The sequence below is a fragment of the Carettochelys insculpta genome, chromosome 1 (genome assembly GCF_033958435.1).
Source record: "Carettochelys insculpta isolate YL-2023 chromosome 1, ASM3395843v1, whole genome shotgun sequence".
Classification (NCBI taxonomy): Eukaryota; Metazoa; Chordata; order Testudines; family Carettochelyidae; genus Carettochelys; species Carettochelys insculpta.
Window position 1 is genome coordinate 55,311,826 of NC_134137.1, and position 27,546 is coordinate 55,339,371.

Genomic DNA, 27,546 nt, shown 5'->3' on the forward strand with positions numbered 1-27,546 from the left:
CTCCGTTCCAGTGCATTCCATCGGGGGCGGGGGGAAGGGAGAAAAAAAAAACCCTGATTAACGTCTATTGGACATGAGCTAGAAGCCTGTTAAACCTAGGTGTCTTTGATGGCATTATATGTGGTTTTATACTTGTTGAATATTTTTGCCAGTTTGTTTTATAGTTTCATTTTTATCAGTTGTCTGGTATTAACAGTACAGAAACAACTCATCTACCCTTGTTGAAATATTGAAATGACTATGAATTATACTGAAAGGTAATAAGTATTAGAGGGGTAGCTGAGTTAGTCTGTATCTTCAAAAACAACAAGAACTCCTGTGGCACTTTACAAACTAACAGATGTTTTGGAGCGTAAGCTTTTGTGGGCAAAGACCTTCTTGTCAGATGTATGAGTTTGTTAGTTTATAAGGTGCCACAGGACTTCTTGTTACTGAAAAGCAGTAGAGCAAGTAGCTGTCCCCATAGAAACCAAGTTGATTGTGCAGTTTATTATGTAATATTTTTACTACAGTGATGTTCAATAAATGATCCAGGCAGGATTATTTCCCCCTGTCTTTATAGTGTTTGTAGAGCACTATCAGAATGGTGCAGTGCTCTTGCCTGGATCATTTACTGAACATCATTGTAGTATAGATAAATAATAATAAACCATACAATCAAATTGGCTTCTAGAATTCTGTCCAAATCTGATACCTTGTCTCCCCTTAACTTAACCACTTTAGCTGTAAGATACCCACATTTTGTTGTTTACAATAACATCTACTAGTAAAATCACATCTAATTATTGCACTCTGTTCATAAACTTACACTGCTGAACAATTTCAGAACTACCTAATTTTTACATTCATGTGTAATAACAATGGAATACCAGTGAGCTGTGTATGTCGAACTAGTGGTAGCCTTCAAAGCAGATGACATGGAATTCTAGAGCTTGCACTGTAGGTCTAATCAAATGAATGCCTAACCAAACTACCTGTAGGTACATTTTACACATTTTTGTCAAATGTATGTCTCACACTGTGTGTGTGTATTACTAGGTCACTTATTCTCCTCCACAGTTAGCACATCAATTTCAATTTATTCTTCTGGGGAGAAAGATAACAATCCTTTAAGTGGAAATTGTTATAAATATTTATTCTACTTAATAGCTAAACTTGAGAATATGATTCATCAATCATAGCTAGAGAATGCAATTGTGCAGTTGTCAACAATTAACAGGACATAAACAGTTGATGAATGTGCAGCTGAATTAAAGTGCTCCCTAGGACAGCCTGAAATTATAAACTGAATCATTTAAAGGAACCTAACAAAGGATCTTTATAATTAAAACAAAGCACAGTTAATGGGTTGTAAAATTGCATATAATCACCACACAATGACTGTATTTTAAATTATTAACATTCAAAATAAAGGCTAAGAATCGTTAAAAAGTTTGACTTAGAATTTGAATGATCTATTTAATAACTCCACAGTTTCAACAAAATAAACCCTGCTTAGTTCATCTTTTTTAAAAAAAAATATATACAAGGAGAGTAATTCAAAATTTAAATGATTCATTCTTACATCTTCAGGTGTTCAAATATCAGTGTTATTAAAAGGCCTCCTAATTTTGATTTCCTGTTTGTTTCTGCATCAAAACATGTGTGCACCATTATGATATTTAATGATTTCACCGGAAACATAATTAAAATAGTTAGTTTTGATTCTTAAAGTAAAAGCAGATTGCTCTTGTTCCTTTTGCTTGGATTTTGATAAATAGCATCCTATTCTTAAATAAGGTTTTATTATATTTATAGTTTTGCTTCCTCAAAATGGTGCTGTGCTATAGATGTTTGAATCTCTTCTCTTTCTATAATCATGATTTACTGCACTGTAACTGCATTCAGACAATGCACAGACGGTGTGGAATTTATTTCACAACTGGAAAATAAAACACACACACACCAAATTGTGACTGTGATGTGGTGCAGACCATACAAATATGTCATGGACAAGTGCCCCTCAGACTCCCAGAGGGGCTCAAGGAGAATCCACCAAGTTAACCAAAAAGCATTAGAATGGCTTTTGAATCTGTTATGATCCCAGTCCAATTGCTTTTCAAATACCATACAAAAAGATGGTGATTGTAGGAAGAAATGGTATTTCCGACATCAGCACTAGATGTATTTAAAGTGTTCCACAAGCTCCTTTTGAGGATTTCTGAGACATTGGTGTTCAAGACTTTGATCATATCAGAGAAATCCCACAAGCAGTGTGACATTCTGTCAGCTTCTGGTCAGCCAGGATTACTCTCTGGGTTGATGAGGGACTGCTAACCAAGAATGATTTTCTTACGTGGACAAGGAGATGCCTGTCTTCTCAGAGCTGGAGCAGAGGAAACAACTTAAGGGCATAATTAAAGAATGGCAACTTTGTAGGCAGGAGTGGTTGCTTTGGACACCAGAGAAGTAGTTATCAACTATAAACCTTGTCTTGAAGTGGAAGCCTCTTTAAATAAACTTAGCTATCTCAGCTCCAGACGATTAAGAGCCTTAAAGATATGGAAAAAGATCTTGAAATAGACATACTGTTCTGTGGAGTGAAGACTCAGTGTGATGATCAGAGGATAGGTTTGATATACTCACAGTAGCATGTGTTCCTGAGGATTTGAACTCTTGAATTCTGCACTATCTGTGTTTTCCCAAGACTGATGATTTTATGTCCAAACTTATTGCATTGCCATAGTTCCAATAGTGGGGTGGTAGTCATTTATTAATAAGGCAGGTCATAAGCTGCAAGGAGAGGGTGCAGTGTTTCAGCCACAGACTTTAGCAGCATCACTGAATCACACTTCTTATGTCAGAACTCAATGTCACAGAAGAGTTTTGGACTTCTAAACTGTGGACTGACCCGACTAATTGTGTGTGTATTTCAAAGAGGAGGAGACTTTTTTTTTTTTTTTTTTTTTTGCTGTCCAACAGGCCATAGTTGGGCCTAGCTTCCGTCTGCTTTTCTTCATCCATGAGTTGATGTTGCCCAAGCACTGAGCTAACTTGATTATGTTAGCATTGTTTTACATTACAAAGAAGAGAGTTGCAAAAGCAACAAGGGGTCCTGTGGCACCTTATAGACTAACAGAAATGTATGAGCATAAGCTTTCATGAGCAAAGACCCACTTCGTCAGATATAGATTGTGCCTCTGATGAAGTGGGTCTTTGCCCACGAAAGCTTATGCTCGTACATTTCTGTTAGTCTATAAGGTGCCGCAGGACCCCTCGTTGCATTTGCAGATCCAGACTAACACGGCTACCCTTCTGAAAGAAGAGAGTTGTGCATCAAGTTTTGTTTGTACTGACTGTTTAGAGAGGAGAGATGAGCAAGACAAGGTGAGTGAGGTAATGCCTTTCATTGGACCAGCTTATTTTGATGAGAGATACTTACAGAGGTCTTGCAAATTGTAGAATGCCTGATTTTTACAGGATGAAACTTAATGGCTACGTCTACACTAGCCAGAATCTTTGAAATGGCCATGCAAATGGCCATTTTGTAGTTTACTAATGAAGCACTGAAATACATATTCAGCACCTCCTTAGCATGCAGGCGGCCATGGCACTTCGAAATTGATACAGCTCGCTGCCGCGCGGCTCATCCAGATGGGGCTCCTTTTCAAAAGGACCCCGGCTACTTCGAAGTCCCCTTATTCCTATGAGCAGATGGGAATAAGGGGACTTCAAAGTAGCCGGGGTCCTTTCGAAAAGGAGCCCCATCTGGACGAGCCACATCAATTTTGAAGTGCCGCGGCTGCCCGCATGCTAATGAGGCACTGAATATGTATTTCAGCGCTTCATTAGTAAACTTCAAAATGGCCATTTGCATGGCAATTTCGAAGTTTCTGGCTAGTGTAGACACAGCCAATGAAATGCAAACTATCTCACATAAGAAGGAAAAATAATGTTCAATTACAAAATGGAGACCAAATAGGTGTTTATACTGGTGAAGAGCATCTGGGGTGACCATGGATCACAAGCAGAATATGAGCCAACTGTGTGTTTCAGCTGCAAAAAAGCAAATATAAATTTGGGGTGCATTAACCAGAGTGTCATGTGTAGGAAATGGAAGGTAATTATCTTGCTATTTTCAGCACAGCTGAGGCCTCAGCTGAAATACTTCATCCAGTTCTGGATGCTGCATTTTAGGACATATGTTAACAGACTGGGGAGAGTCCAGAGGAGAACAACAAAAATGTTGGAAAGTTGAGAGAAGCTATGGGAAAAGGTTTAACTAAAACTGGGCATGTTTAACTTTGAGAAAAAGATCATTGAGGGATGACCTGGGAACAGTCTTAAAATATATTAAGGGTTGTTATAAAGATGTGATCAGTTGGTTTCTTTGCGTACTGAAGATAGGACATGAAATAAGAGGCTTAATCCAGAGAAAGATTTAGGTATACTGCTAGGAAAAATTTACTAACTGTAAGGCTAGTTAATCTCAGACTTCCAAAGGAGGTTGTGGAATCCACATCACTGTAGGTTTTTGAAAACAGGTTAGGCAAACGCCTGTCAGAGATCACAGGGGTAGCCGTGTTGGTCTGGATCTGTAACAGCAACGAAGGGTCCTGTGTCACCTTATAGACTAACAGAAAAGTTTTGAGCATGAGCTTTCGTGAGCATAGACTCACTTCATCACATGCTGGTCATGGAAATCTGCAGGGCCAGGTAATTTCCATGACCAGCATCTGATGAAGTGAGTCTGTGCTCATGAAAGCTCATGTTCAAAACTTTTCTGTTAGTCTATAAGGTGCCACAGGACCCTTCATTGCCTGTCAGGTGTGGCCCAGGTATACTCACTAAATAACCTCATGAGACCCTCCTGCTCCAAATTTCTATGATTCTGTAAAATATATGAGGGATGCAATAAGTATGGGGCAATATATTAGTAAGTATACAATAAAGAATAATCCTGCCTTTGTAGAGACACAAAAACAAATGAGCAAGCAGATTATATTCCATTTGTATTTTATGTGATTCTCTTATACTAGATGCAACAAAAATAATTTAGTCTACTTATCCTCTACACTTTATTGGGACCAGCCTGGTTTGGAGTGATATGGAGCCGCAGGCATGGCTACAAACTTTGGTGGAGCTTTCAGTGCTACATGATTAGAAAGTCAGATTCATCACCATCTTGCCACCAAAACCCTCAATTCCCAGGTGATGGTCATGGCAGAGTTAGTTTGCTTTTTGCCAACTCCAGATTGCTAATTATACTGTCTTACTGGCAAAGTACACACACAAATTTTTTGCCCAGATGACTCATTTTATTGCATAATTGCCTCACAAAAAAGAAAGTAATTCAAACACAGTCTCAGTGAGGGAACATCAATATTCTGCATGTCACTGCAGACCACCCTCCATTCTGCAGAAAATGTCATTTAATCCATATCTACGGTAGTAGTAATGAGAAGAGCATCTTGGCTCCAATTATTGGTCTTCCCAAAGGAAATGCAGGCTTCAGTTGAGAACCTCCAGTTTGAGGGGTCCAAACTCTTTTCTTAGTCTACCAATGCTGCACTCCATACTTCAAAGGACTCAAGGTCCTCCCCCAAAATGCTAGGCATACCATGTCCCTGTAACAAGTAGAAAACAAAGGAGAGACTTTAATCAAAGATATAATCCAACACCATTTACCCAACTACAAAGGCATTTTGATAACCGATGGAAAGGAGTCAAATCAGGCAGTGTCAATCAGCTTAGAAGTCTGCACCCTCACAGTCATCTACATCACACCAGGCCTCTTGAGGAGTTGGTCAAGGGAAGCTTGGCCTGAAATCGACATGGCAGCATCCAAAACCAAAACCACATTTGTGAACAGACTGTCACACTTCCGCTGAATGTGCAACAACATCTCCAGGCACAGATGGGTGCTCAAGATAGTGTGCACTGGCTATTGCATCCCTTTTACATCTACCTACCCCTTACCCCTCCTATCCATCACTCTTCAATGATCCATTTTAAAAGGAGGCCCTCAGCAAAGAACTTCAACATCTAATACAACTAGGAGCTACAGAACCTGTTCTGAAGGAACACAAGGGAAAATGTTTCTACTCCAAGTAGTTTTACACCCAAAAAGACAGGAGATTGTAGATCTATCCTTGACCTGCGTGGTCTCATCTGCTATATCCACACTCATGGTTTCAAAATGGTGACCTCTGCCACAGTAATACCTGCCCTCGAGGGGTGTATGGGTGTACAGGGAGGGGTAGTACCTCTGTTGGAGGGACTTGTCATACCCCTTTCAGGAGTAGTCCATCCACTTTGGTCCCTGCCTGTTGCTCAGCTCTCACTTGTAGCTCCAAGTAGCTGCAGCATGCACAGCGGCCACACCCTGGGCAATGGCTTCGACAGGCTGGCTGAACCAGGTGAGTGTAACCGATGAGGCTCCAACCCTCGGTGAATTTTCGGATGTGCCTACCCAGCATGTGAAGTCAGTTCCAGCGGACTGGGCAGAAGAGATCATTTAGATCCAACAGCCAAGAGGGCAGTTCTGCAACGCTTTGTGGAAAGTGAAGGGCTTGACAAGGCATGAAAGAGTCAAGGCCATCCACTGCAACCAAAGAAGTTAACAGTTGTGATGATTCTATGTACCACTGGTGCCTGGCTTCCAAGGTTGAGAGAGTGGGATTGTTCCTGTGCAATGGCTCTACCACTTAAAAAGCTTTCACGCACAGGTCCTGTGCAAATCACCATATCATCACATCACCCAAGTCCTGCGGCAATGGGGGAGGGGCGAAGCGACAGGTGGAGGTTAGCACTGGGAGTCGTAGTCCCAATCCCGCATGTAGGCGGCCTGTGGACAAGTGGTCGTCCAGCTCTGTACCTGGGGCAGCAGGGTTGCCCAGCAGCATCCCAGGTGTCTGAGCAGTCCTCTTTAGGACAGCACTACTCACCCTAGTAAGGGAGGGGCCTAGAAAAGGTGGCCTAAAAATTGCCTGCCCTACAACAATAACTGGCCAGCAAGTCTCATCTGGCAGTTCAACCCTAGTTACGGTCGAAACCAAAAGAAAAATTTGAAAAAATTTTACCATTGGTGTATGGAATGTTTGTACTCTCATGGATTGAGAAGCTGTTGCAAGACCTGAGAGAAGGACGGCTCTCATCGCTCATGAACTAGCCCACTATAACATCGATATAGCAGCATTAAGTGAAACAAGATTGGCTGGGGAAGGTTTCTTGAGTGAACCAGGAAGTGGTTATACCTTCTTCTGGAATGGTAAGACTGAGACAGAGGATAGAATACATGGAGTTGGTCTGGCAATAAAAACCTCATTGATGCGTCAACTCCCAGATCCTCCAGTGGGTATCAATGAAAGATTGCTGAAACTACGCTTCCCACTAAACGCCAAATGTCATGCCACCATCATCAGTGCATATGCACCCACTCTAACGTGCCCTGACAACTGAAAGGAACAATTCTATGAAGATCTTGACAGACTGATCAAGGCCACACCTGCAACAGACAAACTACGCTTACTTGGAGATTTCAGTGCCTGAGTCGGGGCCGACAGCAAGAACAGGAAAGGAGTAGCCAGGCCACATGGTGTAGGCAAAATGAACAACAATGGACTATTCCTTTTGAGCCTTTCTTCTGAAAACAACCTGACTATTACCAACACTCTGTTCCGACAAGCGGATAAATACAAAACGACATGGATGCACCCTAGGTTTAAATGGTGGCATCTGATAAATTATGCCATTGTCAGAAGGTGAGACATCTGAGACGTACTGATCACCAGAGTAATGCGAGGCGCAGAGTGCTGGACAGATCACAGATTAATCAGGATGTCTCCAACTTTACATCGCTCCCTCTCGGCACAAAGGCCTTAAGCATGGGCGACCTGCTTTTAACATAGCCAAACTGAAGGATGCCCAATGTTTCAGCAATTTTCAGAAGAGTCTCAATGGCAAATTAACATCCCATGGTCAACTGATTGGTACTGTAACCAAAAAGTGGGATCAGTTCAAGCAGATAGTGACTGACACAGCAATAACATCGCTTGGACCAAAGAAAAGAATACATCAGGATTGGTTCAATGAGAACCAAGAAGAAATATGTTCAGCACTGGAAGTAAACAGAAAAGCCTTTATTGAATGGCAGAATGACCCCTCCTCAGCCTCCAAATGGGACCATTTCAAGCACCTTCAGAGCAAAACACAGAAAAACCTCCGTCAGATACAAGACAGCTGGTGGGAGAGCAAAGCCAAAGAAATTGAGCACTATGCTGAGACCTACAACTCAAAGATGTCCTTTGGTGCTACTAAGGCTGTATATGGATCTCCTAAACCAAGGACTACCCCATTGCTCTCATCAGACAACACAACACTGGTCAAAGACAAAGAGGGCATCAACAAAAGATGGCGAGAACACTTTAGCAACCTCCTTAACAGACCATTGACTGTGAATAACAACGTCCTCAATGAAATTCCACAACAACCCGTCCTGACACATCTTGACTTTCCGCCCACTATAGGTGAGATTAAGAAAGCTCTTAGCCAGATGAGTTCAGGAAAAGCTCCTGGAAAAGATGGGATACCAGCAGAGATATATAAAGTGGCAAGTCCAGCAGCACTAGCAGTGTTCCATAGCATGATCATCAGAATCTGGGAGGATGAAAACATTCCACAGGACCTCTGTGATGCTATATTGTCTCCATTTTTAAGAATAAAGACAGCAAAGCAGAATGTGGAAACTACAGGGCATATCCCTCCTCTCCGTTGGAGGGAAGATCATTGCCCGCATCATCTTGAACCACCTAATAGCCAGTATTTCCAAGGCAAATCTATCTGAAAGTCAATGTGGTTTTCGACCTGGCTGGAACACAGCCGATATGGTGTTTGCTGTCAGACAAATACAAGAGAAGTGCATTGAACAGAACATGCACCTGTATGCTGTCTTCATAGATCTGACAAAGGTGTTTGATACCGTCAACAGGGAAGCCCTTTGAACCATTCTGATATGACTTGGCTGCCCAAAAAAATTTGTCCAGATTATACGCCTTTTCCACAACGACATGACAAGCGAAGTACTGTCTGATGGAGCCATATCAGCCCCCTTCATCATCACCAATGGTGTGAAACAAGGATGTGTTCTCGCTCCTGTCTGATTTAACCTGTTCTTTGTATGTGTCCTTAACCATGCAGTGAAAGATCTGGACCCAGGTATATACTTGAAATACCAGCATGGTGGTTCACTTTTTGACCTCCATCGCCTGAATGCAAAGACTAAGACAGTGCAGAAACTCCTTTCTGAGGCCCTCTTTGCCAACGACTGTGCCCTTATGGCTCACACTGAAAACGATCTTCAGCACATTGTCAACAAGTTTGCTGAGGCCTTGCAACTTTTCAGACTATCTGTCAGCCTCAGAAAGACATAAGTTCTCCATCAACCTGCACCTGGATTAAATGCTCCTGTCCCGAGCATCTCCATTGACGGCACTCAGCTTAAAGTAGTGGGGAACTTTAAATACCTTTGGGTAGTGTCATATCCAGTGATGGATCACTGAATAATGAGATCAATGCGCGAATATCCAAAGCGAGCCAGGCACTTGGCTGTCTGCATGTCAAAGTTCAAAACCACCATATCATCCGGATGTCAACAAAACTGCTTGTGTACAGAGCTGTTGCGCTCTCATCTCTTTTGTACGGGTGTGAAACATGGACACTATATAGGCGTCACATCAAGCAGCTCGAAGTATTCCACATGCGCTGCCCCCGTAACATCATGAAGATCCACTGGCAAGACAAAGTGCCCAATCTTGAGGTCCTCGAGAGATCCCAGATGACAAGCATTTAAATGATGATTATGAAGTCACAACTACGTTGGACCGGTCATGTCAGCCGCATGGATGCCAACAGAATCCCTCTCCAGCTTCTGTATGGTGAACTCTCCCAGGGCATCCGGCATGTAGGTCGTCCATGGAAACGCTGCAAGGATACCATCAAAGCCAATCTGCAGTACAGCAGTATCAAACCTAGGGACCTTGAGGATGCCACCAGTGACAGAACACAGTGGCATGGAACAGTCAGAAATACCTGCATTGCCTCTGAGGAAGACTGCTGCTGGCATCTACAAGAGGCACACAAACGACGTCACAGAGCATCAGCAATGCACAACCCACAGATTGCAAACTTCCCATGCACCATCTGCGGCAAAATGTGCACCTCTAGAACTGGCTTATACAGTCACCAGAGGGCACACCATAAGACCAATAACAGATGATCTGCACAGATTTGTCATCATTGGATCGACGGACTACCATTACCTGCCCTTGAGAACAGAGACTGGCGAGCTACCCTTGACTTCCAGGACACTTGTTTTCATGTTGCAGTTTATCTGGCACACAGGCGATTTTTATGTTTTGCAATATGCGACAGACATTACTAGTATACAGTACTGCCCTTTGGTTTGTCTACTGCTCCCCACCTTCAAGGTTCTGGCAATGGTGGTAGCACACTTTTGAAAGATGGGAATAACCATCTTTCCAGACCTTGATGATTGCCTTCTAAAACGACCTTTGTACTTAGCCACAGAAACCTAACCCTATACTTATCTGTTTCTTTCCCGTACCCCATTCAGAGAACACAGATGCATTTGATGTCTTTCAGAAGAACAAACAGACTATTCATATCTTCCTTCTGAAGGGTTTAACAATATCAAAACAAAAATGATCCAAATGGATATCTGGCTGTATTCACCTAGCATATGCAACTTTAAGCAAACAGCCACCCAATAACTATCCACACCCATTCGACTAGGACAATGGAGGCATCCATGGTATTTCTCCATAATGCTCCCATTCATGACAATTGTAGAGTGGCTACATGGGCATCTACACATACATTCACATAGCACTATGCCATTGAAAATTACTCGGCCACAGACACTCAATTTGGCCACGCTGTTCTGTCAATCATAATATCACATGATCTGAAGCTTCTTCCACCACCAAGGGAGACTGCTCCATAATGACCTAGGTGGAGCCACCCACAGGGACAGTCCTTGAAGAAAAGAAGAAGAAGAGTTACTCACGTTGTGCAGTAACTGAGGTTCTTCAAGATGGTTGTCCACATGAGTACTGCACCACACACCTTTCCTCCCCTCTACACACACTCTTCTGGACAGAGAAGGTACGGAGGGGTCATCAGGCTGTGCATGTGCAGTAGGCACTGTATTCAGTGTGTGCCAGCTGCTTCATGTATGCAGCCTGCTGAGGAAACTGCTTTGGTATTTCTCTGCTTATGAGTGCGGTGGCACCATAATACCTAGGTGGAACACACACAGGGACAGCCATGTTGAAGAACCTCAGTTACTGTCCTAGGTGAGTAACTCTCTCTCTTTTTCTAGTGAGAAGAGAAGAGGAGCAGGCAAGCACCTTTCCTTCAGTTTTAATTAACTCTTGATGCTGATAATCAGTGTAACTACCTTCAAGCATCCCATCTCCCATTTTCGGTTAGTCACCTAAAAGATTATGTTGGACAACTCCTGGCAGTAGCATTATTCTTCAGACCATCTGTGACTCTTATGAGAGTTCTTTATATGGGTATAAACTGCATTGCTTGCATTTGTGTATTGTCTTTGTGTGCCTTAATTATGATCTCTTGCTAGCAGTGGATGAAAGCAAAATAGTTTTGCTGGTGGCCTTTGATCTGTTGGCAAGCTTTGATGCTGGTTGCAATGTGATTTTATTTTTTCTATTTGTGTACAATCTCAGGATAGTGCTGTGATGCTTGCTAGGGGTTGCTCAGGGTTATGAGGCACCTCACTACCTCTTGCCCTTAGCATGAGGAGGCACTGTCTGTCCCCACCAGATGTTAGCTGTCTAAATCCACTGGTCACAGTCAACACAATCACTTCCCTCTAAGCTTTGCAATGTCACTCTATTGGGTAGTAATAGTAACCTACATATGTGCCCTCTGTTCTTCTCACTGTAATGTCCAGCCCCTGTTTCTCTGGACACTCAGCATTCACCAATCTGCGGTTTCCAAAGAAACAGTTACACACCTGTTTAGCACCTCAGGTCGACACCTCCCTTAACTCACAACATTCAGCTTTGATTATGGTGAAATAAAGTAAATTTAACAAATGATAGAGATTCAAGGTTAGGTTGAACCTTTCTCGTTCAGTGCACTTGGGATCTAACCGGTGCCAAATGAGAGAATTTGCTGAGGTCAATAGCAGCATTATCAATTTTTCTGCTGCTTACTGGGCTCTTAAAACATTTAGGGGTAAACAAGAGGTAAATAACCAGCACAGAACACTGACAGCCAGGGCTGGTGGCTGTATACAAACTTTATGGGACCACGAGAAACTTGGCCACACCCATGAGAAATGGACTCAAGCTAACTAAGATTGTGCTAGCTTAGAGAGGTTTAACTTACATCAGAAAATAGAAATACTAGAAATAAATGGTTATATGTAAAATAAAAGCATAATACACAATTTAAAGCTCTGTCTTAACTAACAAGATACTCTTGTGTCTATTAGAGTAGGATATTGTGCACCAAAATCCTTGCAGATTGTTATAGCTAGTCTGGTTGGCTGTGTCTACACTGGACCACCCTTCCAGAACTGCCATGCTAATGAGCTAAGAGAAACATTCAAATGAGGCCCATATTTAAATATAAGGGGTCTTCTGGAAGGGTGGCTTCCTTCCAAAGGAACCTCATGTACGTGGCAGGTTTGGCTTCTGGAAAAGTCTCTTCTGGAGGCGAGATCTTGTGGGAATATGCAAATGTGGCATGAGATATTTAATTCTGCACCTCATTTGAATGTTCTCCTTAGTTTATCAGCATGCCCCTTCCAGAAGGGTGGTCCAGTGTAGACATGGTGGTTGTGATCATCTTTCATGAGACAAGGATGCTGCCAGTTTGCTTTTTTAAGTGAAGTAGTCAATGCATCTCTTTGCACTCCCATGTATACTTTATAAACAGGACACCCCCACTGACTGTTTCTTCCTGTAGATTGCCTCTCTCATATATTCCACGATCACTTAGTTGGCACATGGATCAGTATAACAATAGGCATGTGCAGTGAGGTATATAATATACCGATGACCAGGCATGAAGATAAGGGTCTGTTAATACTTTTCCAGGGCATGGATCAGGGCCTCACTTGTTCCGCAATTCTCTCTGGCCCCAGGCAGCTGCTGCTTGTGCAGTTGATGTGGAGAAGGCCAGCACTGCAAGCATTAGGTGATCTACCCCAGCCTGCTCAGTAACACTCTCTGCAGGTGTGGGGGAGACCCCACAGCTCTGGTTACCAAGAAGCTGTAGGAGGTCTGGAGTGGGGATAGAATTGCTCCCACTGCTTCTTGGCAAACGATATGAGAAGACTCTCTTTCACTGTCACCTCACTTCTTCACGTCATACAAGTGGTTGCTAGTTTGCTAGTGAGATTAGTGAGGAGTTATATGCTGCTATATTGATGACACAGCGTTCTTCATCTCCGTCACATCTGATCCAGCAAGAAAAACTGAATGGAATCCATAGTGTCAACTTGAATTTGGGATTGGATAAGAGCCAGTGGGACTGAGATATAATCCAGGCAAGGTAGTGATACTGTTATTGCTGCTGCCTTTTGGCTGAATGGAAACACATTTTGGGGTTTTTGATTGCAGTTCCCTTTAGAAGCTATTTATTAACTGTATAACGTCCTGTTTCCCTGAAGAGAACAAACTTTAAGCAATTCTGTTTTGAAGACATCTCTGTTGAAGTACCACTCACCTCTCCCCTGAAACTTTTGCCTTGACCCTCTTTCCCTCCCCAGGAGTCTCACAAAACTGAAACTCATCATCCTATAATTAAAGAATATGAATGTAGTAATATCCATGTTGAATCTCACTGCTCTCTGTTCACTCAGAGCTAGATTTTTAAGCTGTTTAGGCACCTGAAGATGCAAGTGAACACCCAATGACATTTTCAAAAATGCCAAGGCACCTAAGTCTCATGGGAAATAATACACAACTTTCATTGCCTTCAGTGAGAGTAAAACTGGTCCAATATTGAGCACTTTAGAAATTCCCATCCATGCAGCTGGATCTCAGAATAATAGGGGGAGAGAGGGCATAGTCATGTTAGAAAAGGGCTCTCAATCCAGTTTTTTTTTTCAACTGTTATATCAGTTTTTCCACTTTTATGATTAATTGCACGATATTTTTCCTAAACCCTCAGCTACTGGAAACCTCTGATTATGAGAAAAAATGTTTTCATTGCATCACAGCTTTCATGTGTCTGAAAAGTGAATTTCTAGCCCTTTTGGATGAAAAGAAAAGCTTTAAAATATTACTTCCTAACCCAAACAATTCACAAAACCTAAAGTAAATTGTAAAAAATCAAAAATAATTTGTGTTTTTATTAAGGATCTGATTTTATGGTAGGAATCTTGTGATTTCGGGTTATCTGAGTAGGGTTTTTCCCCCCCAGAATGATATTTTAATAATGTTGTATTTAAACACTTTTAATTATATCATGTACATTGTTTTCATTTGTTTGATTTTTGCTCATCTTGTATGTAAATATAAAAACACATTGATCTTTTATGCGCTGTGAGCATTCCATTTTAGTTAGCTAGGTAAAATATCATTAACAGTTAAGCAGCTGTTCATATAAATAATGTTCTTGTATTCATGCTGTATTGTGGTTACAGTCTCACAATAAGCAGGTCCAAAATACAACACTTCTGCAATCAGTGTTCTCTTTATTTAGCTAGGTAATACTAAACTCACAGCAGAAGGCCACTTTCATTGTAATATTTTCTGTGTGCTCTCAAAATATGCAAAATAACAATGAACTTTTCAGAAAAAGTTTAATTAACATATGCTTGATTTAACAACTATATTTCATTTGGTTCAACTTCTTCCATTCTAAGATCAGCTAATTGAAATAAATTTACTGCAAGGATGACAAATACAATGATACATTTCAAGTGTTGTTTTATTTGGTTTTAGATTATTATGTCATGCCATGAAAGACCACATAGTTCGTGTTGCAAATGAGGCAGAGTTTATTTTGAACCGACAGAGAGCTGAAGATGTACACAAACATGCAGAATTTGAGGTAAGCTCAAGATTTGATGAATTCCTGCTTTTCTCTTTTCACTCAGCACTCAGATGGTAACCTCATAAAATAAAGATTTTTTTTCTGAGATAGAAATTTACATTAAAGGCATGTGAAAGCCACTTTTTAAAACCTTTGATAAACTAATTCCTAGCATTTGACATATATCTACACATCCCTGAACTGAAATGAATCAAAATATTTACAGCTTGATTACCCTTAATCAGAATGCCTACTAACTTGATATGGCAGACCTTTAAGGTTCACAGAGAAGTTTTCTGATTTTATTGCAACAGACGTGAATTTTGTATAAAATAAATAATAATAAATGTTTGAGGTAACATTATGAAAACTAATAAATATCAATGTTCTGTAAATAAAGTTTTCAACTCACTTATTGAGTACCATAAGGACCAGTCCCAAATGAGGGAATTCCCCTTCATGAGGGATGTTCCCTGCATCCAGCGGCACAGCCTGCTCTTCCTCCCTGCTGCTGGGTGTGCTTTGTCCTGCTACCCCAACACCTGCAGCCCTGGGGCCCCCTTACCTCTGGCCTGTCCCCTGCTGTGCTGACACTGGCCCCAGCCACACCCAGGCTGACAGCTGCAGATGCTGGCTCCATGGCTGGGCTGCTAGATATGGCCCTGTCTGGGCTGCCAGACCACTCCATGGGTGCCAGCTCTGCCCTGACCAGGTCTGATGCTTCTATCCTTGGGACACAAGTCCTGCTGGGCTCCCCTGCCAAGGGCCACCACCCCCTTGTCACCGGGCTCTGCCTGGCCCTCCCCCTACTAGCATTCCAACTTGGGGCTCTCTGGCCAAGTAATATATGTGGTCCTACTGGACCAGGGATGTTGCCAGACCAGAGAATCCTGGTTTGGGGAGGTGCAACCAGTAGTATGGTATTTTCAATACTAGTGGTTTCTTGTGCTTTTGCATCTTATTTACTGGGTATATCTTAGACACTGTAAGATATTAAGTATCTTTACTACTTGCTAAGCTAATTAGAACCATTAACTACCAAACAAAGGATGATAATTGAAATATTTATTGTTTTTAATTTAGGAAGATGAAAAGCAAGAGCTGGATCCTGTAACCCTTATCATTCTGTCTAGTCCTTATTCATAGAAGTAAAGTGTAGTGAATCATTCATTTGTTCAATAAGATTGCAACATACAACCCCAGTATAGTGTTTGAAAGTGGTTTGTAGCAAAATATAAATACTAATGGCTATTTTAAAACATATTTAAATGGCTGTTTGATCTTTGCTGCTTTGTTTTATTTACTTGGAATTTCTCATGTTCTCACATTTCTTTTAGATATATCTTTTCATATATTTGAGAACTTTTGGTAGAATAGTGTTAAAAATGTCTTTGTTTAACTTGTTTTTATCAAGTAATATGTGTGGGTATTTAAAAGCTTATATATAGTATTTTGATATAAATATTTTTCATTACTCCTGTTTTTGCTTATGTGTCTATATTGTGTGTCTATATGTGATTTTATAAATTAATATGCAAAACATGGTTTAATGTTTGGGTGGTATGACAATAAAATTAGGATAGGTTGGTTTGGTAGCCTTGAAGATAACAAATGGCTATGAGCGTATTCATCTGTCAGAGAATGCCAGCAAGCACCTTGTGGCAAGACATAGAAGCCAGTAATCTCAGTTTTGATGAGGTTTTTATCTCATCGAAGCAGCTCTCTAAAACCTACACTTTGATGTACTAGTTCTTGTGCTCCTTGACCTAGCAGAGAAATATAAGACACAGAGATATCTTGTTGTCATTTTGAATACATATAACCTTTACTTCATTTTGTCATGCCAGACAGCAGACACTTGTCAGATGGGACTGCAACAACTTTATTACCAAACATATACTGGATATTTTGAGCTTAGATAAAATCACATTTACAATTAAGTGTATGTCAGAGTGAAGTTTCATATTGCCTCAAAAATAAATAACATTTGATATTTATCAGGGCATCATACAGTAACCTAAGATGACAATAGAAGATTGAGTTATCTGCTCTTTGAAGAATATGTTGAGGTATAAGATCTGTCAGAACTCTAGACAAAATGAGACAATTCAATTAACTTGCAGCTTCTCTTAGCAAATAAGATTTAGAATATTAGCTAAATTCCCTCAAGGAAAAGCCTTAAATCAATCTTATTTTGTAATAAGAGAAGCAAGACATTTCCCTCTGTTTTTATTATATTTACTGTCTTTTGCAAAAAAAAAAAAAAAAAAAAACCCTCAGAAATACACATGAAATGGGCAAAGTAAAATCTGTAAGTGACTAAAATACAAAAATCAAAGCTAATCATTTGTCAGATATGAGTCTTAGATATACCTAAAATGGTGCTGGAGAGACTGAATCAGAGCTTTTACACACTGAAGTTATGATAATAGGTAGTATACTACATAAGCATGCAGGTAGTTAAAAGATAAGTGTGAAAGTTTTCTTTTAGCATCTACTCAGGGGTGCCATTTCAGATTTTGTTTGGTGGGGAAGGCAACTTTTAACCATGATTCCAGAGGCTTTTTAGACACTTGAAAACGCTAGTTTCCTGGCAAATAATTTTGCAGTTAGGTGACAGGAGCCCTGTATCCAATTCCTACGTAAAGGAAAGACAAATCGGAGTCCCACTCAGCTCTAATATCATGTTCTGACATCTTGTGGCAAGTCACTTAGGGGGCACTGATGTTAGTGTTTAATATATATTCTTTCTTTGTTACTAACTCAGTGGAAAGAGATTTAGAGAGACCCTATCAGAACTGTGGGTTTTAACTCCTCTGGGAAGGCTGGGTTGTCTAGTGGGTTACAGCAGTGCACATACATCTGAGTTCTATGTAAAAGCATCAGAATAGCCATACTGGGTCAGAAGAAAGGTCTGTCTAGTCTTTTACCCTACCTTCTGACAGTAGCAATTGCCAAGTGCTTCAGGAGGAATAAATAATATCTGTTTGTTTATAATGTGCCACAAGACTTGTTGTTGTAGACAATCTTTGAGTGATTCATCACGTCACCAATTACCCAACTTCTGTCAAAGAGAGAAGAGGGACATACAGAACATGGTGTTGGATCTCTGCCCATGCTGGGTAATAGCCATTGAGAGACCTATTCTGCAAGAACTTGTCTAGTTTTCTTTGCAACCCTGTTCTAGTCTTCGCCTTCACAATATCCTCTGACAAAGAGTTCCACAAGTTGGCTGTGAAAAAATATTTTATTTTGTTTATTTTAAATCTGCTGCCTATTAATTTCATTGAGCAACTCCTAGTTTTTGTGTGATTTGAAGGAGTAAATAACATTTCTGTATTCAGTTTTTCCAAGAGTCATGTTTTATAGACCTCTGTCATATCTTCCCGTTAATCATCCTTTTGCAAGCTTAAAGGTCCAAGTCTTTTTAATCTCATCTCCTATTTACTGTGTTCAGTACTCCTAATGATTTCTGTTGCCCCCTCAGTACCTTTATATCTTTTTTTTTGGAGATTGGGTGATCGGATTTGCACACAGTATTCAATATGTGTGCATACAGTTGTTTCATATGGTGGCAATATTATATTTTCTGTCTTATCTATTCTTATCCTTGCAAGTCCTAACCTTCTATTATTTTTTTTGGTTGGTTGGTTCGTTGTCTATTTTCTGATGAGCAAATCTCCCATTACTAAAATATGTCTCTTTCTAATAACTGGAATACCCGCCCCCACCCCCGAGGTATCCTCAGTGTGAGACCAAACTATGTCATTTGGATGGAGGGTCTCAACTATGGGATCACTTCCCTCCTCTCCAGTTGGATGTTTTCCTTCCCCAAGACTTTCACCCTCCTCAGCATCACAGAGGTTGTCTGCCAGGGGGTGGGACCATTCTACTGTGTCCTGAATACTTCATCGGTATACTTCTCTGCCTCCCTTAGCTCCTTCAGTTCAGCCAGCCTGGTCTCCAAAGCCTGTATATAGTTTCTGAGGGCCATGAGTTCCCTGTACCAAATGCACAGATACACTAGCTGCTGACAGTGCAGGTAATCATACATACTACACTGGTGCAATAAACTGGATTCCTCTGTCACTGGACTTCTGCCTTCATTCTGTTTGTACTCCTAGAGCTCATTCCTTGCTTTTTTTCCCTTAAATAACAAATATGCGATTTTGGTTTTAAAGAATGTGAAGAGTGTCTAGCTTCCCTCAAACTCTTTATTTAACTCCCTGGCAAAACTTCCTTTTAGCTCATGCTTTGTTGCTTATCTTTAGTCTGGAGTACCTGACAATATTTTCAGGATCATCTAGTAATCTGACAAGCCTTTTTTTATCTTAATCACCCTGCCTCTGTTAATAAACAAGCTCCCAGCCCGAAAAGCTGTGCAGCTCCCAGCTTCTTAATTCAATACCGAGGCACTCTATGTTCTAGTTAAGAGCTCTGTCTGGGGCAAGGCCGAGTAGACCCAGGTACAAGACAAAAATTTAAGGAGGAGCTAGATCGATAAACATCTATTTAAGGAGGGGCTGCATCTAGAAAAATTAGTTTGATTAAACAATCGTTTCAATGTATTTATTTTATAGATATTCTGATTATTTTGAAATTCTTAATCATTGTTCAACACCAGAAAAAAAAACAAAAAACAGAAGAATATTTTACCAGTCAAGTAATTTCAGTTAACCACTCAAATTTAAATTGTCTCATTACTGATGCAAAACGTTACATAGTTACACAGTTGACTAAAGTTACTTAGTCACAGTGTGAGTGCATGTGGGCATGTATATGTGAGCATCAGTGTGTAAAGTTAAAACCAGTGAATTTTGTCTTTTGGCTATGGCTATTAATGAGAGAGTCCAGTTTTTCCAGATTGATTGTCTCACAGTTAACATTTGTTTTGTTAGCCTGTAACTGCTCAGGAAGAAAAATGAAAATTTAATTTTACTGTCCAATGAGCTAGTGAAATATTAACCTCATTACTGAGGCAGATCATTGTACTAATTGGTGCTTCTCTGTACATGAAGATAAATTGAAAAAAAAATGAATTAACCCCTTTAAAATAATGTAATTCCTGTCGAAAATAGATGCATTTCAGTAATAGCTTTAAATACAGTAGATGGAGTATAGTTAAAATCTTACCACGTGCTGTAGCATATGAAATAAAAATACAGGGAGCATGCATACCTCAATTCATGAAATGCAGTGAGATGTCTCTAGTACAGTGCTAGCTTAATTGCATCAATATTAACTTCATGCTTTGTTCAGGTAATATGAAATATTGGTTGAATTTGTTCTGAAATGGGGAACAATAAATTGTTAGCCAATGCATAAATTAAGACCACATAATTCAAATGAAAGATTTTATTCAGAAATGATGATTGCACACACACAGTAAGTAACAATTTATTTAAAATTAGTTGAGAAAAATGTAGTTTTTATGACACATCCCTGTAACAGAACTATTGTTTTTTTGAATTGGCACAGACCAGTAATGGGCAAACTTTTTGGCCCGAAGGCAACAGCCCTGGCTGGGATGGTTTAGTTAAGACTCGTCCTGCTTTCAATTGGAGGTTGGACTTGAATGACCTTCTAAGATGTCTTCCAACCTTATGATTCTAAGATCATAATATGCACATTGTATGGAGGGTCATAAATGCTCCCAAAATTGGGGTTGGAGTGCCATAGGGAGTCAGGACTCTGGCTGGTGATGCAGGCTGTGGGGCGAGGCCAGAAATGAGTTCAGCGTGTGTGAGGTTTCTCCAGGCTGGAATTGGGTTTGGAAGAGCATTTGCACTGTGCCAGGGGCTTGGGGTGCAGAGGAGGGTGTGAAGACTGTGGTTGTGGGTGCAGGCTCTGGAATGGGTTCAGAAGTAAGGAGTTAAGGGTACAGGAGAAGCTCTGAAATGGGTCTAAGGGGTCTGGAGGACTGGAGGGGGATTCTCAGCTGGAGCAGGATATTGGAATGCAGGGTATGTGTGAAGGCTCTTGCTAGATGTGCAGGTTCTGGGGTGGGGCTGAGGATGAAGGATTTGGGGTATAAGAGGGCGCCCAGGGTTTGGGGATGGTAGAGCTATTGGGACAGCAGTATGGGGTGCAGATTCCAAGAGGCACTTACTTCAAGCAGCTTCCAGAAGCAGCAGTAGTCTTCTCTCCACCCCCGGTCCTACCTGGGTGTTGGGCCAGTCAGGGCCTGCCCCCCGCCCCCACAAGTGCTGCCCCTGTGGCTCCCACTGGCTGTGGCTTTCAGCCAGTGGGAGCTGGAGAGGCAATGCTTGGAGTCACAGCCTCTCAGAGGGGGAGCCAGGAAGGCCATTTAGCCTTGTCCTCAAGCTCAAAGGGGGCCTCAAATTTAGACACTTGTTAATTTTATGGCATTAGATAAATTTCACAACTTCAGTGTGTTGAAGCAGGAAAAGAACTATCACAGTTCAGCTATAGGACAAGAGTGTTTGAATGAGCTTGTCTTGCTTAATATGAATTGTGACATTGCACGAAAGCTAGATTTTTTCCTTAACGGTGCATTTGCACAGAAAAAGGCTAGGAAAGCACTTGTTAAAAGCAATTCAGATTAAGTCTTTCTTTTTTGGTGCCTTATTTTGTTTTCATGTGCCGTCTTTTATATTATATTTATTATGGCTAAGGGCAGAGTTCCTCATTTTCTTTCTATTCATGGATGAAATAAATTTTGTTATGCACACCAATGCATGCATGAATCTGCACCACTCGTAGAAACCAGGGGCTGCTGTGGCTGTTCTACTAAACAGCTGGGTAGCAACTGAATCTTTCCTGAGTGGCCACTGAAGCAGTTGGCTTACAGGGAACACTGGCCAGGGGCTTCAAAAGCTGGAAGTGGCCTGGGTCTCAGTGAACCCCTGAGAGGGCCTGCTTGGAGTGGGGCAGCACATAGAGCCTTTACTATAGAACTGATATACCCCCACCCACTCCTGGAGGGATCAAAACAACCAGTGCAAACAAAGAATATAAAAGTGCATGTTGTGTTTCAATTGCATATTTCTGTGACAGGTACGGTGCTTCTTATTTACCTGGAAATGCTGAGTTTAGTCAGAACAAAGGCGACTAAGTTGTATGTATAAAGAATTTAGATAAATGAAAATCATTCCTAAGCAAATCTTAGGCACTTCCTAATTTTTTTACTATTCACTATTTCTGTTAAATTTTTTAGTCGCAGTGTGCTCAGTATGCTGCTGATAGAAGAGAGGAGGAAAAGATGTGTGACCATCTTATCAGTGCAGCTAAACATCGAGATCATGTTACAGCCAATCAGCTGAAACAGAAGATACTCAATATTCTAACCAACAAACATGGTGCTTGGGGAGCAGTCTCTCAGAGGTAAGCTATGATCATAAATGCATAATTATAAACATTTGTTTTGAAATTTAAAATGAATCAGCTATTTCTGCATAACTGAAAGTTGAATGTGTTGATGGTGAGAATCACTTCAAGAGAATATTCATTTTCTTTTTATCTGTTTCTCTGCCTCATAATTCTTTTTGTGTGGAGATTCCTCTTCTAGTACGTGATCTTCAGATGAAATACACTCCTTAGCCGGTCAACACAGCATTATTAAAATGTGTGAATGCCTGCACTTGCTTGTCACCATGTAGCACTATTATTTCTATTCCAGTATGGCCTAGGGACCCCATACAAGATCAGGACCCTTTTGAGCTAGTTGCTGTACAAACAGGTACCGTGAGACTGTCCAAGTCCTTTAGAGATTACACTGTATAAATAGATAAGAGAGATGAAAGGTGAGAAGAGGCACAGGAAGGAAAAACTACTTTTTTTATTTTTTAACTTTGCACAGGTCAGTGGAAGAACAAGGAATAGAACCCAGCTCACCAGACTCCCTATCTACTGAACCATTTATATATAAATAATCAACATATAATTTGATACATTACACTGGCAAGTCTTTATTTTCAAGTAGGTAATAGAGGAATCAACACAATCAGTATACGTTAGAAGCGTAAAAGGAGACCTTGCATTTTCCTTTAGATTTAGTCATTCTGTTAATTAGAAGGTGTACCTATTTACCTACAAATATTGAGAACAATATACAGCAATTTATCTTTTTTATAAAAATGGCAGGGCAAGTGTAACTTTGGGCTTTTCGATTTGAAGATTTCCATTAAAGTTACTTCTTTCTAGATTGCCTCAGATATATTTACTTGGGAAGGTGGCATGATTCTAAACGTGATTGGAGTAAACAGGTGGCAGAGATTTCAGATAATACAAAATCATGGAAGAGTTAAGTCCAAACCTAACTGCAAAGTATTACAAAGGGAGCTCACAAAACTGCATGTTTAGGCAACAAAATGGTAGATGAAGCTCACTGTTGAAAAAATCACATGGGAAGAATAATCCCAGTTATACATACAAAATGATGGGGATTCAAATTAGATGTTACAACTCGAGAAAGAGATCTTAAATGCATTATGGATAGTTCTGTTAGAACATCTGCTGAATGCAAAGTGGTAATCAAAAAAGTTAACAATGTGAAGAATCACTAGGAAATGATAGATAAAAAGACTAAATTATAACATTATTATATGAATTAATCATGTGCCCACACTTTGAATACTGCATGCACTTCTCATTGCCCCAACCCCAAAATATGTAATTTAATTGGAAAAGGTATTGTGAAAGGCAATATAAATGATTACAGGTATGGAACAATTTCCATTTGCAGAGAGATTTAAAAAATTGGGATTGTTCAACTTGGGAAAAAATGTTTTCTGGAATATTCTAGCAGTTTATAAAATCATGAATGTTGTGAAGAACTTAAGTAGAGAAGTGTTATGTACCCCTTCATGTAACACAAGAACCAAAGGTCACCCAATGAAATTACTTTTTAAACAAACAGAAGCAAATACTTCATACAGTGGACGGTCAACCTGACATGATGTGAAACTCAAAAGTATAACTTGGTTTTAAAAAATAGATAAGTTTAAGCAGGATAATATCATGAATGGCTATATAGCCAATATGGTCAAACACACCACCATACTGTGAGTCTCTAAATCTCAGGCTTTCAGTAGCTTGAACTGTACTTCAGGATGGTTCACTCAATAAATTGTTTTGTTCTGTTCATTCTCTCTGAAGCTTCTGGCAATAACCATTGTTAGCTGAGAGAAATAATGGTTGGATAGATCATTGATCTGATGCAGTTTGGCCATTCTATGTAATATCCCTGGCTAAAGCTAAGTATATGAGAAGTATTTACCTAGACCCATGAACTCAAAATGGGATGGATATCAATGCTGTTTTGTTCTGTGAAGAACACCAGCTCAAACTGATGTGGTTACACTTCTGAACTGATACTGTTTGCACAGATATAAGCCAACGTCTCCACAAGCCAAGACACCCTTTTCTTCTGGGAAGTGATTGGAGATCTATGATTTCCAGGTAAGGGCCACTGCCCCTTCCTCAAATACATACTAGTCACTGGAGGAGCAGGAGTGGATTGATGCTGTCCAGTGTGGCAGCAGATAAAGAGAAATGTTCCACTACCAATGCTGGTGTAGTGACCACAGGGGCATAGAACTCCCCATAACCCTTTACATCATAGCAAGGGATGAAGCTATGGTTATCTGGCATGCCAAGTAATTCCTAACACATAGTTACTAGAGACTTCTCAGGGGGTTATTAAGTAACATAGTATAGTATATAGGATGTCCAGACTTGTGTGGTCAAAGTAGCATTTCTAACTACAAAAGTTCTTCCCACAATAAAAAACTTACTTCCTGAAGTTTTCCTTAATTTCAAAGCGGTCCTGACATTATAGATAGGGATGTAGCCAATTGGGCCAAATAGGAGCATGTGAAAGTAGCCAGGCCATGCAATAAAACTCATCTGAGATTGTAAAACTGGGCCGCCACTCACAGCCCAGGCTGGAATTTCCTTCTCAATAAGGCAAACCAAGCCAGCCACAAAAATATCTCTAACAGCAACGAAGGGTCCTGTGGCACCTTATAGACTAACAGAAAAGTTTTGAGCAAGAGCTTTCGTGAGCACAGACTCACTTCATCAGATGCATCTGATGCATCAGATGCATCTGATGAAGTGAGTCTGTGCTCACGAAAGCTCATGCTCAAAACTTTTCTGTTAGTCTATAAGGTGCCACAGGACCCTTCGTTACTGTTACAGATCCAGACTAACAAGGCTACCCCTCTGATACTTGACACCATGCAAGGCACGAAAAATATCTCTGTGAGCTCCACTGGCCAGCACAAGCAAACAAGCAAACTCAGATTCTCCAGCTGCTCCGAATGTCCAAATCAGTAACCCTCCTTACTCGGGGGAGAGGTTATGAAAACCTATTTCACCAAATCCACACAGATTCTTACAGGCTCCAAACAGTCCAGCCGCATTCTCAGGTCAATATATGCTTAGACCTTATCCAAAACAGCACACTGTGTCAATCCTTCAGAATTTAATGATAAAGGAAGAAAGAACAGGGTGAGAGGGAAAAATTGTTAGTGATAAATTATGTACCTCAATTAAAGCTATTGATGCAGGTTACAGCTGATGGTGTAAGGATATTCTTGACAGTCTCTGAAAATACATCTTTTTGGGGGATGTCCCTCTCTCCCTATTACACACAGTCTTAGTTCATGAGAACTGAAGAATAAAATGGTCACCGTCAGGGGCATCTTTATAGACTTCCCATGTAGAGGGAAAAACCCTTTCATCTTTGTGTAGGCAGTGGAGGGTCACGTGGTTGCCTGTTGTGGCATTCTGCTATCGGCTGTTGGGTTAGACAGCATCTCTCAGTCAGTCTGGATTCGACGTCTCAATCTCTCTTCCTTTGTTCAGCCTATGTCACCTGGCTGGGCAGGTGATCACACCTTCCATTGTGAATCCTTAGCTCTAAAACAGTTTTAATACAGGTATAGAGCCAATATATATAACTTTACATACAAAGATGGTTCAGATATATTAATAGCATAAACATACTCACTAACTCACCATCTTTCAGTAGACACCTCACTTGGCCCACTTGGCACAAGATTTGGTGCAAACTTAATACAGTGGTTAAAGAAATGGTTCTGTACTTATTGTAAAAATCCAGTAACATCACAGAGATCCAAAAGGTTTGGTATCTAGATAGGTAAGGAAGTGCAATAACGGAGATTCCACAACCTCTCCAGGTCATTTATTCCAGGGTTTACCTGCTCTGATAGGTAGTTTTCCTGAAGTTCAGCCTAAACCTTCCCTGCTGCAATTTAAGCCCATTGTTTCTTGTTTTAAGTTGTATTTATAGCCTCTTAAAGGCTGTAAGTAATAGTTAACTGTCAATTTTATCTTTTTTCCACTTCACAGATAGATTTCTTTTCATTGTCAGAAAAAATTATTTTGTTTCTTTCTGTGCTGGTATATTTACAAACTCCACTGCATCAATAGTAAAGTATAGGAAGGCCATGAATAAATAGTGTTGGTTTGTTGTTTAAATTTTCCTTCTACAAAACACTAGTATAAAACTAATCTGTTCATTGTTGTATTGTACCTTGTACTTGTGTCTTTAAAAAGTTAATTTTCTTCAGTTGGGGTTAATTTGGCTTTCAGTATGGTTATCATGGATGATCCAGAACATATGAGGAAGTCTTGTTTCAACTCACAGCCTAAATGTTGATGAAATATCCACAAGTGTCAGAGGGGCAGCTGTGTTAGTCTGTATCCACAAAAACAATGAGAAGTTCTGTGGTACCTTATAGACTAACATATATTGGAGCATAAGTTTTTGTGGGCAAAGACTCACTTCATCAGATGCATACATCCATCACAGGCATTGTGAAATTAACAGTTTGTTCACGGAGGAGGCGGGGAGGGGGGAATGTTCCTTAATCAGGCAGTAGCCATTTGGGAAGAAATAGAGGTTCAGTTTGATCCTTTTAAAATCAATTGTTAGAAGCTGACTCTGCCTAGATGTAACAGACTTTACTAAGCCATAGATACAAAATGGATGTAAACTTGGTTGGTTGGTTTGTTTGTTTTGGTTTACACCCCCTTTGGTAATCTTGAGCCGTGTCTACACGTGCACGCTACTTCGAAGTAGCGGCACTAACTTCGAAATAGCGCCCGTCACGACTACACGTGTTGGGCGCTATTTCGATGTTAATATCGACGTTAGGTGGCGAGACGTCGAAGCCGCTAACCCCATGAGGGGATGGGAATAGTGCCCTACTTCAAAGTTGAACGTCGAAGTAGGGCACGTGTAGACGATCCACGTCCCGCAACATCGAAATAGCGGGGTCCGCCATGGTGGCCATCAGCTGAGGAGTTGAGAGACGCGCTCTCTCCAGGCCCTGCGGGGCTCTATGGTCACTGTGTGCAGCAGCCCTTAGCCCAGGGCTTGTGGCTGCTGCTGCGGCAGCTGGGGATCCATGCTGCATGCACAGGGTCTGCAACCAGTTGTCGGCTCTGTGGATCTTGTGTTGTTTGGTGCAGCTGTGTCTGGGA

General features: G+C 40.7%; 1 protein-coding gene across 8 annotated transcripts in view; it reads left to right on the plus strand.

The window, feature by feature from the left end:
- Positions 1 to 27,546, plus strand: part of NBEA (neurobeachin) — a 776,083-nt gene that overhangs the window by 365,782 nt on the left and 382,755 nt on the right. For all 8 annotated transcript variants that reach the window (XM_074986506.1, XM_074986516.1, XM_074986543.1 and 5 more), the window contains 2 exons: positions 14,982 to 15,090; positions 22,250 to 22,416. In XM_074986506.1, the coding sequence (XP_074842607.1) occupies positions 14,982 to 15,090; positions 22,250 to 22,416 (276 nt within the window). The remainder of the gene's footprint in view (positions 1 to 14,981; positions 15,091 to 22,249; positions 22,417 to 27,546) is intronic.